Here is a 15,392-nt window from a genome sequence, read left to right as displayed (position 1 = left end):
ATAGTACACATTCACATTTATATTCATGTACTAATCGACATATAAAATTGCCTGCATACACTTCACAATGATGCGACATGTTACAACCTATAAAACCTAAAGGTATTTTCTTAATTTTGGTCACGTCACTTGAAAAAACATAAGCTACTAGTTTGTGGTAAAGTATTACACAAATGTGTGTTGGTCCGTTTAGATGCTGTTTATATTCATATGCACATTCATATTATGCTAAACGTAAAATGACACTTATTGAAATAAATTATTGTGTGATTTTTTTAACACCACCAAACCCCCATTTTTTTTTTACCCTTTAGGACTACAGTACTTCATGCGAAAGTACGCCAAGCTAAAGGTAAGCTAAAAAACAAACAAACAAACAAAAAAAACATTTGGATGGTTTTGCTTTATCACACAACACTTTGTTACATTGAATATGAACGTATAATGTAAGCATAGTTAGTTATAAAAATGACTAGTCATCTAGCTAGCTAGCTAGCTACATGTAAGAGAGGCTGAGACTCTTAAATGTTAAATGGGTAAGATTGGTGAAACTGTTGCGACTGAAAATCCAATTTTACTATTTTATTTTTTTTTAAATATATATAAAAAAAAAGAAAGAAGAAAAACAAAACAAATATTAAAAAGATTTCAACCACCTAAAGACCCTATGGACAATGCCAGGTGTAGGCCTACGTCACAAATCAAAATGGCGGTCTTACTCAGTGAAATGACGTTCAATCGAAACAATTGGACATTGGGTCGTTGTACTCTATTTGTGAGTATTATTTTCATTATGAAATGTGATAAAATGTCTTTTGACTAGTATACCATTGTGCCTGGTTTGACTCAACCCACCTCCATTGTTTAAGAGGTTACCGACTATTGTGACATCCAGTTAGCTAGTTAGCTTTGACTACATCCTGAAAATGCATGCTCCCTTTGGAAAGTCCACTGGTGCAGCCTCTTAGAGCACCTTTTTGTCGGTCATAAATGCGTACACGTCATAGTGAGAAATGTGGAAGTGCCAGGAGGGGGAAAAGAAGAGGAGAAAGATAGGAAGAAAAAGCCTAACTTGACAGCCAATGTTTGGAGCTGGGATTTGTAGTGGTGTGGTGGCTTTAGAGTGCCTCATTGTCAGACATGAGTGTGCGCAAACCACGGTGAAAAAGATATCATTTTTCTATTTCAAATTTGGCACGGCTGTTATCAACACTCTTCTCTGTTGTGTGTCTAATTTAGAAGACTTTTTTTTTTTTCCACTTTAATACCTCTAGAACTATTTTTGCTCAACACCTGGTGAGAGAGGACCGTCCATACCTTTCTTCAGGTGTTTGGACCTTCATCACTCTCTCCTAGGACCTAGGTTATAACTCAGATAAGCCATTTTTCATTAATTAACCCAGGAGTGTTTTTGTGTTATATTGTGCAGACAAGCACCACATCTGACAAACAGCATAATTTGTTGCCTCCGCTGCTATGCTCAACAAACAATGTCTTTGCCTCCTATTGGCAAATAATGTTGTTCTAAGAGGCGTGTGTCTGGCTGCCGCTCTGATTTAAATCCACGACCATGCATTTACGTTCTTATGTACAAGTGAATCATGCAGCTAACAGATGTATTATCTCCTCTCATCTCCTCCTGTGCTCTGCCTTTGGGCCCCTTCTTATTCTTTCTTTCTTTCTTTCTTTCTTTCTTTCCTGATAGGCATATCAGATGATTACAAACGTCCATCTATGGTTGAGAGGGTCAGAGAATAGCCAGCATCACACTAAATCTCACTACATTGGTGACTATATACAGCATGTTTCCTCTGAAATTCCCTAATTAAAGTTTTAAGCCTGGAGAAAAACAAAGCCACTACAACATGTAGTGTGTGTAATAAAGGGTAGTATTCATCCAAAAACTAATTTTCTTTAGTGCTTGTTCTAAGCAAGAGGCGATATACATCTGATCTGGTCATCAGCCAATCACAGGGGACATCCAGACAAACAACCATTCACACACAGTCACACCAATGGACAATTTTGAGTTATCAATTAACCTAACATGCATGTTTTTGGATTGCAGGAGGAAGCCAGAGAACACAGAAAACCCGGGCAAGCACGGGGAGAATGTACAAGCTACACACAGGAAAGCCACAAGTGAGATTCCAACTTAGAACATCTTTAACTGTATGGGAGCCATTCTAATCCCCAAATAAAGCTCAGATGTTCTACAAGGCTTTTTCTGACATGTTTGCATTGATATCATACATGACATCATGTACTGAAGAACTGGACGCGAGTTTACTCAGTGGTTTAACAATCAAACTGGTCAAGAAGGAGGACAGCAACACTGACGGAGCTGCAAACACCCTAGTTGTTTTTATTCAGTTGGAACTGGGGCCTTAATTAGTCAAGCTGGAGGGATTTCGCAATAGTTTCAAATACCAGTCAGTGTTAACTTGTCACAAAACTTTCAGCCTTCTACTAGAAAGCAAAAATGTCAGTAAAAGCCTACTAGAGCATCTGAACTCTATTTGGGGTTAATCTACCCCTTTAAATGATGGCAGGTGTGTGCTGACTTATTTAACATCAATTTGAATGTGATAATTAAATCTCCATGTGAAACTGTCTCAATTGTGATACCACAAAACATAGTATTTTAACAGGGGTGTGTAGACTTTTTATATCACTGAATGTCCTTGTTGTTTCTCCGGTGTGTGATGCAAAATTGCCCAATAAATAGTAGATGGTGTAAAATGGTAACGTTTCAAAGGTTAGGAATTCTGCCTAGCAACAAGTGAACATGAGAAGGTGTTGATACTGAATCTACAATTATATTATATGTTGCAGTTTTATAATAATGACAGATAGAGACTACGTGTTGTATGCTTGTGTATTGTGTGTAGTGATCCACTGTTGCAAGCAGAAACTAGAAAATGTGATCACAGGGACCTCTGCTGGTCCCTTCATCACTTTACACAGAAAAGGAGGAAGTACTGTTGTGAGGACTCAAGTGCAAGTTATAGCTGCCTATGTATTAAAATTGTAGTTAAATGTGGTTAATAACAGTGTGCATGATTATTGGAGGTGTTGCATGGAGACAGAGTAATGTCAGTAAGGTGTGTGTGCATTAAGTTGTACAGAAAGGCAACACAGCTTGACTATAAGTGACTTTTTTTTAATTTCGTTTAAAAAGAATATGCTGCCACTACACAACTATCATCAGTGAAGACTACAAGTTAGTAAAAATGATTTTTTTTTTTTAAATATGTATAAATATTAATCCAGTCTTCTTCTTACAAACATCACAATCAATGCAACGGTCTAAATAAAAATACACAGTCGTTGTACAATAGCAGTCATAGCACGTTATAGGTGTAAACAAGGACCTTGTAACGATTTTTTTTTTTTTTCAAATACATGTTTAGGGTTCTTGACAGCTCACAAAAGGGTCAAAGCTGCCTATTATACCCTGCAAGGTGTGCGTGTGTACGTGCGTGCATGCGCCTGTGTAAGCAACCTTAAATGTGTTTTGATCCACAATTTTGATCTTGCATACAAAATTAAAATTCAGAGATTCTTAGGGTTCCATCATGTTGCTGTATCAAAAAAATTAAATACAGTTCACATACTTACTTCCAAAGAATAGACAAGAAAAAATAGTTAAAACAAGTAAAACTTAAAAGGCTTGATTCTTTGTTCGTATCGTAATTTTTGCTGGTGAAGACATATTTTAACTTCTCAAATAGCATCCGCGATGGAGCGTTGCTATTTTCTGACATTGTTACATCAAATGTGTAAGCAGCCTAGACAGTAAGTACCTAAAACATCACAGTATGTACAATATGAGACATGACATTGGCGCTATGTACACTTTTCTCTTTGTCTCTTTTGGTGTTTTCTCCTCTTGGTCAAACTATATCAAGTATTTGTCTTGCCCCTACAGACGAGGTTAAGGATGCTTGTTTTCATTGATGGCACCCGTTTCTTTTATTGTCCCGCCTCCCAACAATACTTTGTGCTGATGGGGCAAGATCTTTATCACCCACACGCCTGTTTGTACAGCGCAAAAAGAGAGAGGATTTGGCCTGAGGTGGCTCTATAGTTCATTCTCTAATGGGGCAAAATGAGCCCCGCTCTCTTCCAAAACCACATCACAGTCTACGCGAAAAGGTCGTAGAAATCTAGACCAGATATGAACAGGATCACATTGAAAAAGACATTCAGGCATGTGGTCTTTCAAAAGTTTTTCCCCTCACTGCTTGCTGTATAAACATGAGATGCTTGCACTTATTCCTGTGGAAAGAGATGCGACATTGAGGTGTAAAAAAAAAAAAAAAAAAACCTTGCACAGTGTGAACCAGTGTGCAAAAAGGTGCTCTCCTCTCAAACCCAAAAATATGAGTTTTGCCGTTGACAAAAAGCTGCGCACGTTGTATAAATATGTAAAAGGGTAGGCACTTGTATGTGTGGCATGCACTCGCGTTATGGCACTGGTTGAATGGGAAATGAACTACAGCAAAGTTACTGATTGGCAGACGCACACGTATACTAAAACGCTCTCCAGTTTGTAAAAACTCTTCCATCATGTGATTAAAACCTTAGATAAAAAAAAAAGATGTTACTTAAAAATGGAACATATGCTTTCTTTTTGTCAAGTAAAAACATGTCCGCCCTGCATTTTTCGAATATCAAGACACTATTGTCCCCATTTGTATTTTAAAATTTTTGTTTCATTTACCGCCGCTAATGTATTTAATGGCTGTTTCTTTTATTTCATACAAGATTAGAAGGGAGGGGCATGCACGAAGGAGGAAATAATTTCATTCAGGTGCAGATCCGGGATTTCTTTTTTCGTATCATTATTACGTAATATTTCCAATCTCAGACAATTTTCTACAATTTCCCAGTGAAAACTCTTAATGGCAAAATTCAGGCCGGCAAATGCTAAGGTGAAGATCCGTGGTTCGATTTACTGACTTGCCCCTTCAGAAGTGTGTGTATGTATGTGTGCTCTCCCAGGTGTGGTTATGTGGTACGTGCATGTGCTCGCCGTCACATGTTCATACAGTGAGGTCGTCCGACCTGGCCTTACTGCTCGCTTGGCTCAGTCGGCTCAGAGGTCTGCTGTCCTCTATCGTATCCGACGCCTTCCTCCCTGCCTGGGCCAACGCGCTTCCTCCCTCCCTGGTGACTGTTCCCTCCACCTCTGCATCGGCGCCCTGCCACTCTCCACCTTCCACCCCCGCTGGCGGCACCACCTTGGCTGCATCCGCCTGCTGCAATGTCTCAGTGGTCTGGTTGTAGGAGGGCAGAGTCTCATCGTATGCTTTGGGAATGTCCCCCATAGGCAGGTCCTCCTCAGCCTTCTCCTCCAGCCCGTGGAAGGGTGGTTCCCCCCTGCCAGCTTCCATGCCCACTTCCGCCAGTGGGTAGAGATGTGTTATAGGGGGAGCTTTCTCCTCATCCAGCCGCCTGTAACCTTTGGCCCTCTGCAACGAGGACACTGGCAAAGGGGGCAAGCTTTTTCCCGGCGGCAGGGTGGCCGAGCCTTCGCCCTGCGCCGGGGCGGGGGCCGGCTTGCGAAAAACGAAACGGATCTTCTTGAGGCCCAGGTGGCTGATTTCCACAAAGTTGAGGAAGAGCGAGACGCAAGCCACGGCCAACATGAAGATGATGAAGACCGTTTTCTCTGTAGGGCGAGACACGAAGCAGTCTACGGTGTTAGGGCAGGGCCAGCGGCTGCATTTGTACAGTGGCAGGATGCGGAAGCCATACAGGAAGTACTGGCCCACCACGAAGCCCACCTCAAAGAGTGTCTTGAAAACGATATGGCAGATGTAGGTCCTTAGCAAGGTGCCCTCCAGTCGGAACTTCTTGCTTCCTTTTGTGCTGGTCTCCTTCGTGGTGCGGACGCTCCCCTGGTCGGGTGCCAGCGGGAGTCGCTCCTCGCTCAGCTCCTGTTGCCGGCTAAGTTCTGCCTCCTCGCGTTCCTTGCGCTTCTCCTCCATGTGCACGTGGTGCACGGCGTGGCCCACGTACACCAGGGACGGCGTGGACACAAAGATGATCTGCAGAACCCACAGACGGATGTGGGAGATGGGGAAGGCCTCATCGTAGCACACGTTCTCACAGCCAGGCTGCTGCGTATTGCACACATAGTCGGACTGCTCGTCGCCCCACACGAACTCCGCCGCCGTGCCCAAGATGAGGATGCGGAAGATGAAGAGAACCGTGAGCCACACCCTGCCGATCACCGTAGAGTGCTCGTTGACTTCTTCTAAAATATTTCCCAGAAAGCTCCAGTCACCCATGATCGGTCCGTAGCACTGCGGAATGAAGGGTGGGGTAGGGAGACACACGGAGGGTGCAGATGGGCAGGGAGGGTGGGGTAGGCAGGCCGGAAAAGTGGGGTGGGGAGGGGTGAGGGTGTAGGGGGCACACACGGAGTGTCAAACGTAAGAAAATGTCCAAAAATTTGACTCAGAAAAAAACACAAGTGAAATTTCCGAAGATATTGTGTCACGGGATGATACCGCTGATGACTTCAGGTCTACTGTACTGAACGTTTGTCCACTGGGAATGTAAAACTTAGCTTGCTAGGTTCAATCTTAGACAAGTAAAGTTCTTTGAAAATGAAAGTGAGTCAATTAAACAATATGATCAACAACACGGTTTGTTATCTCGTTGCGGAACCGTTCACAGTACAAACTCTTATCACGACAGGCAACGCACTACATCCTATCGCCTCAACAGTCAAAGTCCAAACCACAACAACTAGACTAAAAGTTAACATGTAACAAAAAAAATTATTAGCACGAAAGCTGCCGATCTTCCATACGCTCGCATATACGTTAAATGTAATGAAATGGGCAACTTGCCACAGCTGCGGCTCCCTCGAAGTTGAGTCCTGTCCCGTTCTCTTGGCACCCGGCGGGGAAAAGTGAACTTTTTTCTGCCCTCTTTCCCACCTAAAGCCCTGTCCTTGTCGCCCCACTGAGCAGATGTGAATGAATCGGCTCTGATGGTTGGTTTTGAGTTTGCTGCGATGTTTAAGCTTGGAGCCAGACGGCCTTTATTTGCCGGGGCGACGTGTGGTGACGCAGAGAGACAATAGGATCAACAGAGCCCGAGCGGGGATGTATGGGGAGCAGGCCTCAGGCTGCCATGGCAGCATGGACGCCGGACCACTGGGCCACCGGGTCCACCGCAGCACCCTAACCCGTGGTCCTGACCAATTTCATATAACATGTTGTTGCTGAGCCTGCGGCTGTTCGGCCATGCCAAATGTTAGGGACGTCATGTCGGGATGAAGGAGAGTGGGTGTCCTCGGGAACGAGCAGAAGGGAGCACGGCTGATTTCTATGATGGAAATTAATGGAAATGGAAATAAACAAGCTGACGACAAAATGTACACAGTTGGTTTCATGGGTAACATGAGTGTTGTATAGGTATTTTTAAAAACTTGTAATTTGTCCACACACAAACTGTTTTTTTAGAGACTGTCAAAACCAAGGCCAAGTGAAGCTCAAGATTCTTAGATGAGATGATGTCAATTAACACCAAGACTCCACAGTGATGTTACAATGTCAAGACCAAGACTTAATCAATACAAAACAAGGTCAAGGCCAAATCAATACGAGATCACGTCATGACCAAGACTCTGAGATGAGACTATGTCAAAACCAAAATTAAGGCATTATGAGACCAAGTCAGGAACAAGACTTGAGGCCAACCCAAGACTCTGAGATGGACCATGTGAATACCAAGACCTAGGTAATGAAAGACCGAATCTAGACAAAGATGCTGAGGAGAGGAAGGGTGTACCATGACCAAGATAATACAAGACTCAGACAAGACTAAGACTCTGAATACTTGAAAGTCCATATCAAAACCAAGACAAGGAGATGAAAAGATCAATACTAGGGCAAGGGGCCGTTTCGGTTCTTATGAAGTCCTCTGATGGTCATACTAAATTTCTGGAAAAAAAATGTGAGGAGAAAGCAAACAAAAAAGTACATGTTATAGCATTTTTGGATAAAGCGTTGTCGGACAGTTACTTTGATGTTTTTTGTTTTGTTTTTTTAAGACTTGTACAGCAGGCCAGAATAAATGCTCTGGTGGGCCATATCTAACCCACTGTCCATAGGTTTCCCACCACTGCTTTATTTGATGAAGGTTTATTCACATCGTTGACTATTTGGATGACTTTGTCCTCAAGGATGGGAGGGGATTTGAACATTATCTGTAGAGGAAGGTCACTGTGACTCATTAAAAAAGATAAATGGCGACACAATCCAGTGTTCATCAGACAGAAGCACAATCCTGTAGAGCCTCACGAGAGAATAACAGCATTGAGATATTTATATAGCAACATTGCGTGAGTTTTCGCACTGTGGCGTTTGCAAGCCCTCTCATTTGTGTATGTGTGCGTGTGTGTGTCATCATATGAGCTGGAATGTGTGGAATGTCCACCATTGCTGAAACGTTCCAGTTTGGCCGCCTGGTCAGATGGTTACAGTTTGTTTATGATGCCTGAATGCATGTGCAACCACTAATTGTCACCGCTTACATGTTACGTTCAGTTAACATCTAAAGGCAGTTTTGAATTCACGTTTGGTACCGTCAGTTTAGAAAAGTTTGAAAAGGGGGAAATATGATTGAATATAGATTTTAAATTGTGTACAAAACATTCTCTGGAGCACCTGCTCACCCATCAAGTGTGAAATTAGACAAGTGAATCTTTTGTAAACTGTCATAAATTAGCCAGGCGTCCTTCATTTACTGTCTGAACGTAAATAGGTGAACCTAGGAGAGCTTCCGTTTTATCACCATTTAATCTCATAAAGTTTGAGATGAACCGGGGTTAATTTCTAATGAGCAGGAGGTAGAGAGTAGGATGAAAGTGAGATGTTGGGATTCTAGGAAAGGTTGACCCTCGGGGGACACTTATGCCGCTTTTCCATCTTTCCCGCATGGCCTGGTAGCATACCACACCACACCTCACGCAACCACACCATAACGCAACCGCCGGTTTTCCATTACGACTGGTTCACGGCGGCAAGGGGGCGGCAACATTTAAACCATCCCGAGCCAAGCTTGCACTCCCACATTGCGTGCGGATCTGAGATAACAGTGAAGTGAAGAGTGAATAATAGCAGATATAAACCAAAGATGAGAGGCTGGATTTGACCAAGGTTGTTGGGAGGGGTTCCAGCTGTGAGTGGAGGGTTTGGATTTATGGATGAGATCAGCTCAAATTTCAATTGCAATTTGGGAAAAAAATGCAAAAGTGAACCATGAAAAAGTGTGCGTTCATCTCTCTCTGCCGGCACATGGTGCATGTCTCCTTTGAGAGAGAGCACTCTGACCATCTTGCTAAATTCCACCCTCTTACCTCTCAGCCAATAGCATTTGCCTCCCCTTGTGACATCAGCGGCTTGATGAGCTAAGCCCACCTCCCAATTTCTGTGCTTCATTGTGCTCCACAAGTTGGATTCCACTGCTCCAATTGTCTTACGATGTCGTTATATTTCTGAAAAAAAACAAACAATTAAATAACATAAATTAATGTCTCAAATAATGGTGCTGTTGAATTGATCCTAGAATGTTAATTACCTCTGTCAATATGAGGTTGCCCTCATTGAACTGAATGTGTTAAAAATGTGTGAAAATTAAGAAAATAATCCATCCAAATTCTGTCGCTCTATTCTATATTACTGTCCTCATTAGGCAATTGTTGCAGTCCTGCCCGTCAGATCGCAACTTTTTTTTTTTTTTTGACAAACCAGGAAGTACAGTAGTAAATATCACTCAATATTGCATAATTTGGTTTGTCAGTTTGTTGTTTGAGAACCAAAATGGAACAGTCCAACCATCTTATGCTGCATTTGAGGATGGTCGGAAGTCCGATTTATCCAGGTTGGTTTTTCCCAATTCCGTCCTGAAAGTATTCGAGGCAAAAGTAAACAACCAAAATGGCGGATAGTGATAAATTGTTTTTTATTTTGGTCCTCAAATCTCATTTTGACCTCCAGCAAACTTGCCTTTTGCTTCATTTATTTTTTTTTATCTTATTCCATAAGCATTTCATACAGTTCAGTAGTTCACCGTATAATTTCATGCAGGGAGATATACAGTCATACATTATTCGACATACAGTCACATACGCTGTATGACGTGGAGGGATGTCGAATATTTATGAATGAAGAAAGCTATCTAGTTTTATATCATTCACGGTCTGTGTTTCCAAAGGGTTCGCCATTGTAGAGTGACGTCACATTGTAGTCCGTCGGTGAAGTCGGGGGTGTTTCCCCCCCCCCCGACTTCGTTTTCTCATCAAATTACATTAAATTTGGGATTTTTGTAAAAACATCTTGTAATGTTAAAAAATATCAGATTTTGCCAGAAGTCACACAAAAAATATGATGTAATGCTATGATGTAACTGTTCGACCCACGATCAAAAACACATTCCCACCATTTTACATAATCCTTTATAAACCAACTAAACATCAGATGTAAATATACACACTGCAAACACAGTCCTGTTATGTTCAGAGCAATTTATTGTTGTAATTTTGAGTCATAATAGAAAGATGGCTCCACCCCTGAATGCAAATGGTACAGGTCCTGTCCGTCAAATGTCACCATTTTACTCTACACAAGTCAGGAACACTAAATATCCGAAAAGCCCACATCCTCCCTCTCTTCCGGCGCACAGGCAAGCCTGTGTTGTGTCGAAGGACGGCGGCCATGTTTGGCGCTCTGGTGTATCCACCGGGTTTCCCTTTAAAGAGCCGCGTGTTGGTATAAAGGACGTTTGGATGCTAAGCCCTCCAGTGGGCGCATGAATGGAACTAGGATTTTACACAAAGACATGATGTCATGATGCAGGGCGTGGACGCTATTGAGCGCGTGCAGTGAGGCGCGAGGCCAGATTAGACCTCCGAGGCAGGGCACTTACTGGCCGCTGACCAGAATGCTAACACGCTAACAAACATATCGTGGGGTGATCTGCCTGCCGACCGCTTCCTGCTCACAGTGGACTCTTTGTAAGACAGGAAGTGACGGACATCTTAACTCATGTGATTACCTTATTAGGCGAAAAGGCATCTCCGAGCTTTGATTGGTCGCAGTCAGGCGGTGTTTTAACGTAGAACAAAATTGTGAGTGGGCACCAACTCTCAGTGTGATTTGTGGGGTTTCTGGTGGAGATAATTCATTTTCCAACACATCCATCCATCCATCCATTTTCTTGACCGCTTATTCCTCACAAGGGTCGCAGGCGATGCTGGAGCCTATCTCAGCTTGGGAAGTAGCCGGGGTACACCATGAACTGGTTGCCAGCCAATCGCATGGCACACAGTGACGAACAACCATCCACACTCACAAGCGCCCAATTAACTTGCCATGCATGTCTTTGGAATGTGGGAGGAGACCGGAGTGCCCGAAGAAGACCCACGCAGGCACAGGGAGAACATGCAAACTCCACCCAGGAAGGCCGGAGCCTGGACTCGAACCCGAGTCCTCAGAACTGGGAGGCCAATGTGCTAACCACTCATCCGCCGTGCCGCCCTTGATGAATGCATTCTGTAACATATTGTAAGAATGACCGAAATTACTCTAAACAGCACTAACATTTTAATGGGATTTTTGATTGCCTTATACTATGAGCGATGCTAACAAAATGGAAAAATTGTTGTGTTCTTATACAATGACTTTATACTTTACATCGATCTGAAAAAAATCTTGATCGTGTAACGCAAATGAGCAAACCACATCTGCAGCCATCTGCACACACTAATACATAATCTGCATCTCTAGTGAGTGTGATTATTTTAATGTTTTATAGTTATGTGCTGTTGAGTTTTTGTATAGTATTGATGCTTTCCTTAAGGCGACGTTATAGCGGAAGTATGAAGTAAATCAATTAACAGACAAGGTAACCCTCTACTGACTAATCATAATCCAATATAATAACTCTCTTGTGTTATTCAAGCAAATTAATGTCCTAATTTGTCCCATTAACAAAACACGGTGACATCAATTTAGCTCTTTCATCCGAGCTTGCGGCGCAAATTAAGAGCAGAAAAGGTTTTACAAGATCATCGTTTCTGGTGTCTATTTAACCTACTTAGTGACCTGCCTCCACTGTGTACACGCCACACATGCACAGAAAGGAAGCATTCACAGTGAGACTTAGGAGATGCTATCAGCCGTGACCTGAGGGCAGCACCGAGCCCCCCGTGACACACAGTGCAACACTAAGACCTCGGTGCTCAGATTTGTGCTTAAAGAAACAGATATGAGCTGGTTTTGTTTAGCTTGAAAACTGAATTGTGAGTGTGTGCATGTCTTCATGTTGGTCGTGGACAAAAGCCGCCTGTCTCTCCTCTTTGTGCCATTTTCGCACCACTCATCTGTTTGGAGCCACTTGTTTTGTGTTTTTGAGCAGTGACGCAACAAGACGGCCATGTGATCGCCGTCGCACGGACTTTCTCACCTGCATCGCCGCTTCCAACATTCCTCTGTGTTGACCCCTCACTTCCTGCATCTAGCGGCTTGTGCTTTCCTGTCATAGTGTGTGACCCTTGGGGAAAAAAATAAAACTTTTTTTTTTTTTTTTTTTGCTGAGTAAATACTGGCAACTCCTTATGACCTTGTTAAGGTTCAGCAACTCTGAGCAGTAATATTAGTTTGACACGAGGTTCACCAAACTGGACCAGCCAGATGGTTTTAAAGTTGCTAATTTAAAGTCAAATTTTCCCTTAGTGTTACTTGAAGTACTGACTGGGCTGCTTGATCTAATTTGATAGAAGAAAGGACGTCATAAACCAAGTACACTTTATGATGGGAACAGTTAGAAAACACACAAATATGTAGTCTTGTTGAGAAGTGATCTTTCGTTTCTTAGTAAATATTTTTCACCGGTTATTGTGTTCAGAGATTTCTATCCTGATTGATGCTAAGTAAGATTACAGAAGTGAGCCGTGTGTTTCAATGGTGAGAAGTTTTGCACTGTTTGGACTCACTACCTGCATTTGTACTTAGTAGGTTTCCCCTTCCATGTCCTGTTACTGTACCAGCCTGCAATACTGGCCTTCATCTGAGGGTGCGCTTAGTTGAACTAATTATCTACCACTTTATGAATGATATAAAATAGGCTTTTAGGAGCAAGAATTAACATATAAGTCCATGTAGTTGGGTATAACATCTTTTATAAGGATTTTCTAATTTTATAGCAAAACATATGTTCAAAAATAGTCTAAGTGAAAAAGACTTTTCAAGCAGGAGTGCAAAATATGTGTACAGTTATAGAACCCAACCATAAATCAATAAAGATGGTTAATTATAAAGACTCGGACCCTTTCATCTGTATACTTACTATATACAATATATCAAAGACTCGCCATGAATGTAAGTACTGGCTGAGTCGCACACATAACAATCTAACAACCCATCTATTTATTTAGCAAACCAAGGAAACATAGTGAGCATGACTGGCGATTTCAAATTACAAAAACACGGCGCTTTAGGGCACACATGATTGTGCCCCACTGACCAAAAGTGTGTGACAGTTAGTACTGGGGAAACACAATTCTTATGATCCCTGTTGCTATGTCCGCTGGCTCAAGTTTTATGATAGTTCTAAAGATGGATAATAGTCAGTCTGATAAGCCATTTGGTGGAGAAATTGCATATCAGAGTGTTGGAGAGTTAAAAAAAAGGACTAAATGTAAAACTCAACTTGGTACTACATAACCATTTTACTGTGAGGACTAACAAATAAATGTTCCACTTCTACACTAGAGGCCCCACCTATACACAAAAGTAGCCTAAAAATGCATTTTTATTTTTTACTGGGTGTTTGATTTTAATTGTTGCACAAAATCCAGTTGTTGTTTTGCCAGGGTGCTCTTGTGGCCCATTTTTCATTTTTCTTCTCTACACCAGGGCCCCCACAAACCAAAACAAAATGAACTTAAATGAATTTGACTTTTCCTTGGGATAGATTTTCCCATTTTAAAGCAGTTCGATTTACCTTTTTCCCTTAGGTTGTTGCCTGAAGGAAGCTACCGCTCACTCACAAATCAGAGCCACCTGGCAGCAAAAATGGCCTCAAAAGCCACTTTTGAGGGTAAGAGTTTCAACTTTTTTGGCTCCTCTTTCTCACTGCCACCAGAGGCCAGACCTAAAAGGTCAAAACGAACCAGACCAAATGTTTTTTGTTTTTCCAGAGGATACATTTTTGGATATTTTATAGCCCTTTTACCAAATCACATTTTTTGGGCAGGGTACTCTTCCGCACCCAGCCCGGAGTCTGTAGCCTGAACAAAGAAATATTTCCAGGGAGGTAATTTTTAGCAACTTTGTAAAATTCCATACCCGCAACCAGAATCCACAGGCAGATCTGAAACGAGCATAAATTACCGTACTACTTTTTGGAGGCTTTGATTACACAGTCACTTTGATTTCATGCTGCTGTGTCCTTAAAAAAAAATAGGCCAACAAACCTTCCTCATGCATACAGAGGTTCTTTAATTACCTGACTCCAAACTGTGGTGCTTTTGATGCCACTCACGGTCGAACCTGCGTTATTATGAGCAAACGGGGTGATTTTCATTTGGGCTACGGAGTTTTTCATGTTATGTTGGCGAGAAAATGCCAAAAGGAAAAAGTTGTAGGCTACGTCGCAGGGCAGGGCTGATGTTGCTGAAGTTAAAAATTGGCCATGTTGAGCTACCCTAAAGCGTCCGGTTTAATTAAAAGTGGCACGGGGTAAAGGAGTAGGCTAAGTGATGACTGTTTGGATCGTATTCACTGAAGTACTTATTATTCCGCGGGCTATGGTGGAGCCAGCTAGCTGCTTAAATAAGTGTTTCAGCTCAAGTCACAAATAACCTACAGCTTTATTAATTAAGCACCATTTTATCAATGTAATCTGCTAAACTTGTAACCTGGAATTAAAAAAAAAACAACATTTTGTAGTTGGTGTCGTGTATCATCATCATTGTATCATAACCGCAGGGATGGGATGAGGTGCGAGTGTGTGTTGCGGTGCTACCTCACTGCAAACGTTGCCTTCATAAGCTTAATTTGTTCTAGTTTTTCCATTTTCACATTTTTTCAATTTTGAAAATGTCTTGGTGGCCCTTGTGGATTTGTATTTGTTTACCTGTTCTATACCACACTAGGGCTCCTTTCTGACCACAAAAATTGCCTAAAATTACACTTTTAAGAAAGTTGCATAACAGCTAAGTTTAAGAGGGGGAAAAAAAAAAACATGCAAATTTTCCATCATCAGGTCAGTAGGAAAAATGGTCGCAAAACCCTTGCACACCAGGCGCCCCAACAGGCGCCAAAAGTAGCGTGAAAATGCCAAATAGGGTTTTGCTTTCCAGCCAT

General features: G+C 42.2%; 2 protein-coding genes across 12 annotated transcripts in view; one reads left to right on the top strand and one right to left on the bottom strand.

The window, feature by feature from the left end:
* gja5a (gap junction protein, alpha 5a) overlaps window positions 1-15,392 on the top strand; it is a 43,237-nt gene that overhangs the window by 9,343 nt on the left and 18,502 nt on the right. For 4 of the 10 annotated variants that reach the window (XM_077536943.1, XM_077536937.1, XM_077536941.1 and 1 more), the window contains 3 exons: window positions 315-352; window positions 2,069-2,142; window positions 14,042-14,124. The gene's annotated coding sequence lies outside the window, so the exon portion shown is untranslated. Of the gene's footprint in view, window positions 1-3; window positions 103-314; window positions 353-734; window positions 776-1,705; window positions 1,788-2,068; window positions 2,143-14,041; window positions 14,125-15,392 lie in introns of those variants that run through there. The other 6 variants (XM_077536939.1, XM_077536942.1, XM_077536945.1 and 3 more) reach the window with 6 other exon arrangements.
* gja8a (gap junction protein alpha 8 paralog a) overlaps window positions 3,189-15,392 on the bottom strand; it is a 35,537-nt gene continuing 23,333 nt past the window's right edge. Inside the window, exons 3-5 of one of the 2 annotated variants that reach the window (XM_077536935.1) lie at window positions 9,383-9,520; window positions 6,867-7,347; window positions 3,189-6,314 (exon numbers count right to left, since the gene is read on the bottom strand). In XM_077536935.1, the coding sequence (XP_077393061.1) occupies window positions 5,049-6,299 (1,251 nt within the window). In that variant the 5' untranslated portion in view covers window positions 6,300-6,314; window positions 6,867-7,347; window positions 9,383-9,520 and the 3' untranslated portion in view covers window positions 3,189-5,048. The remainder of the gene's footprint in view (window positions 6,315-6,866; window positions 7,348-9,382; window positions 9,521-15,392) is intronic. The other variant, XM_077536936.1, reaches the window with a different exon arrangement.

The sequence above is a fragment of the Festucalex cinctus genome, chromosome 11 (genome assembly GCF_051991245.1).
Source record: "Festucalex cinctus isolate MCC-2025b chromosome 11, RoL_Fcin_1.0, whole genome shotgun sequence".
Lineage (NCBI taxonomy): Eukaryota > Metazoa > Chordata > Actinopteri > Syngnathiformes > Syngnathidae > Festucalex > Festucalex cinctus.
This window is presented reverse-complemented; position numbering and strand designations above follow the sequence as displayed.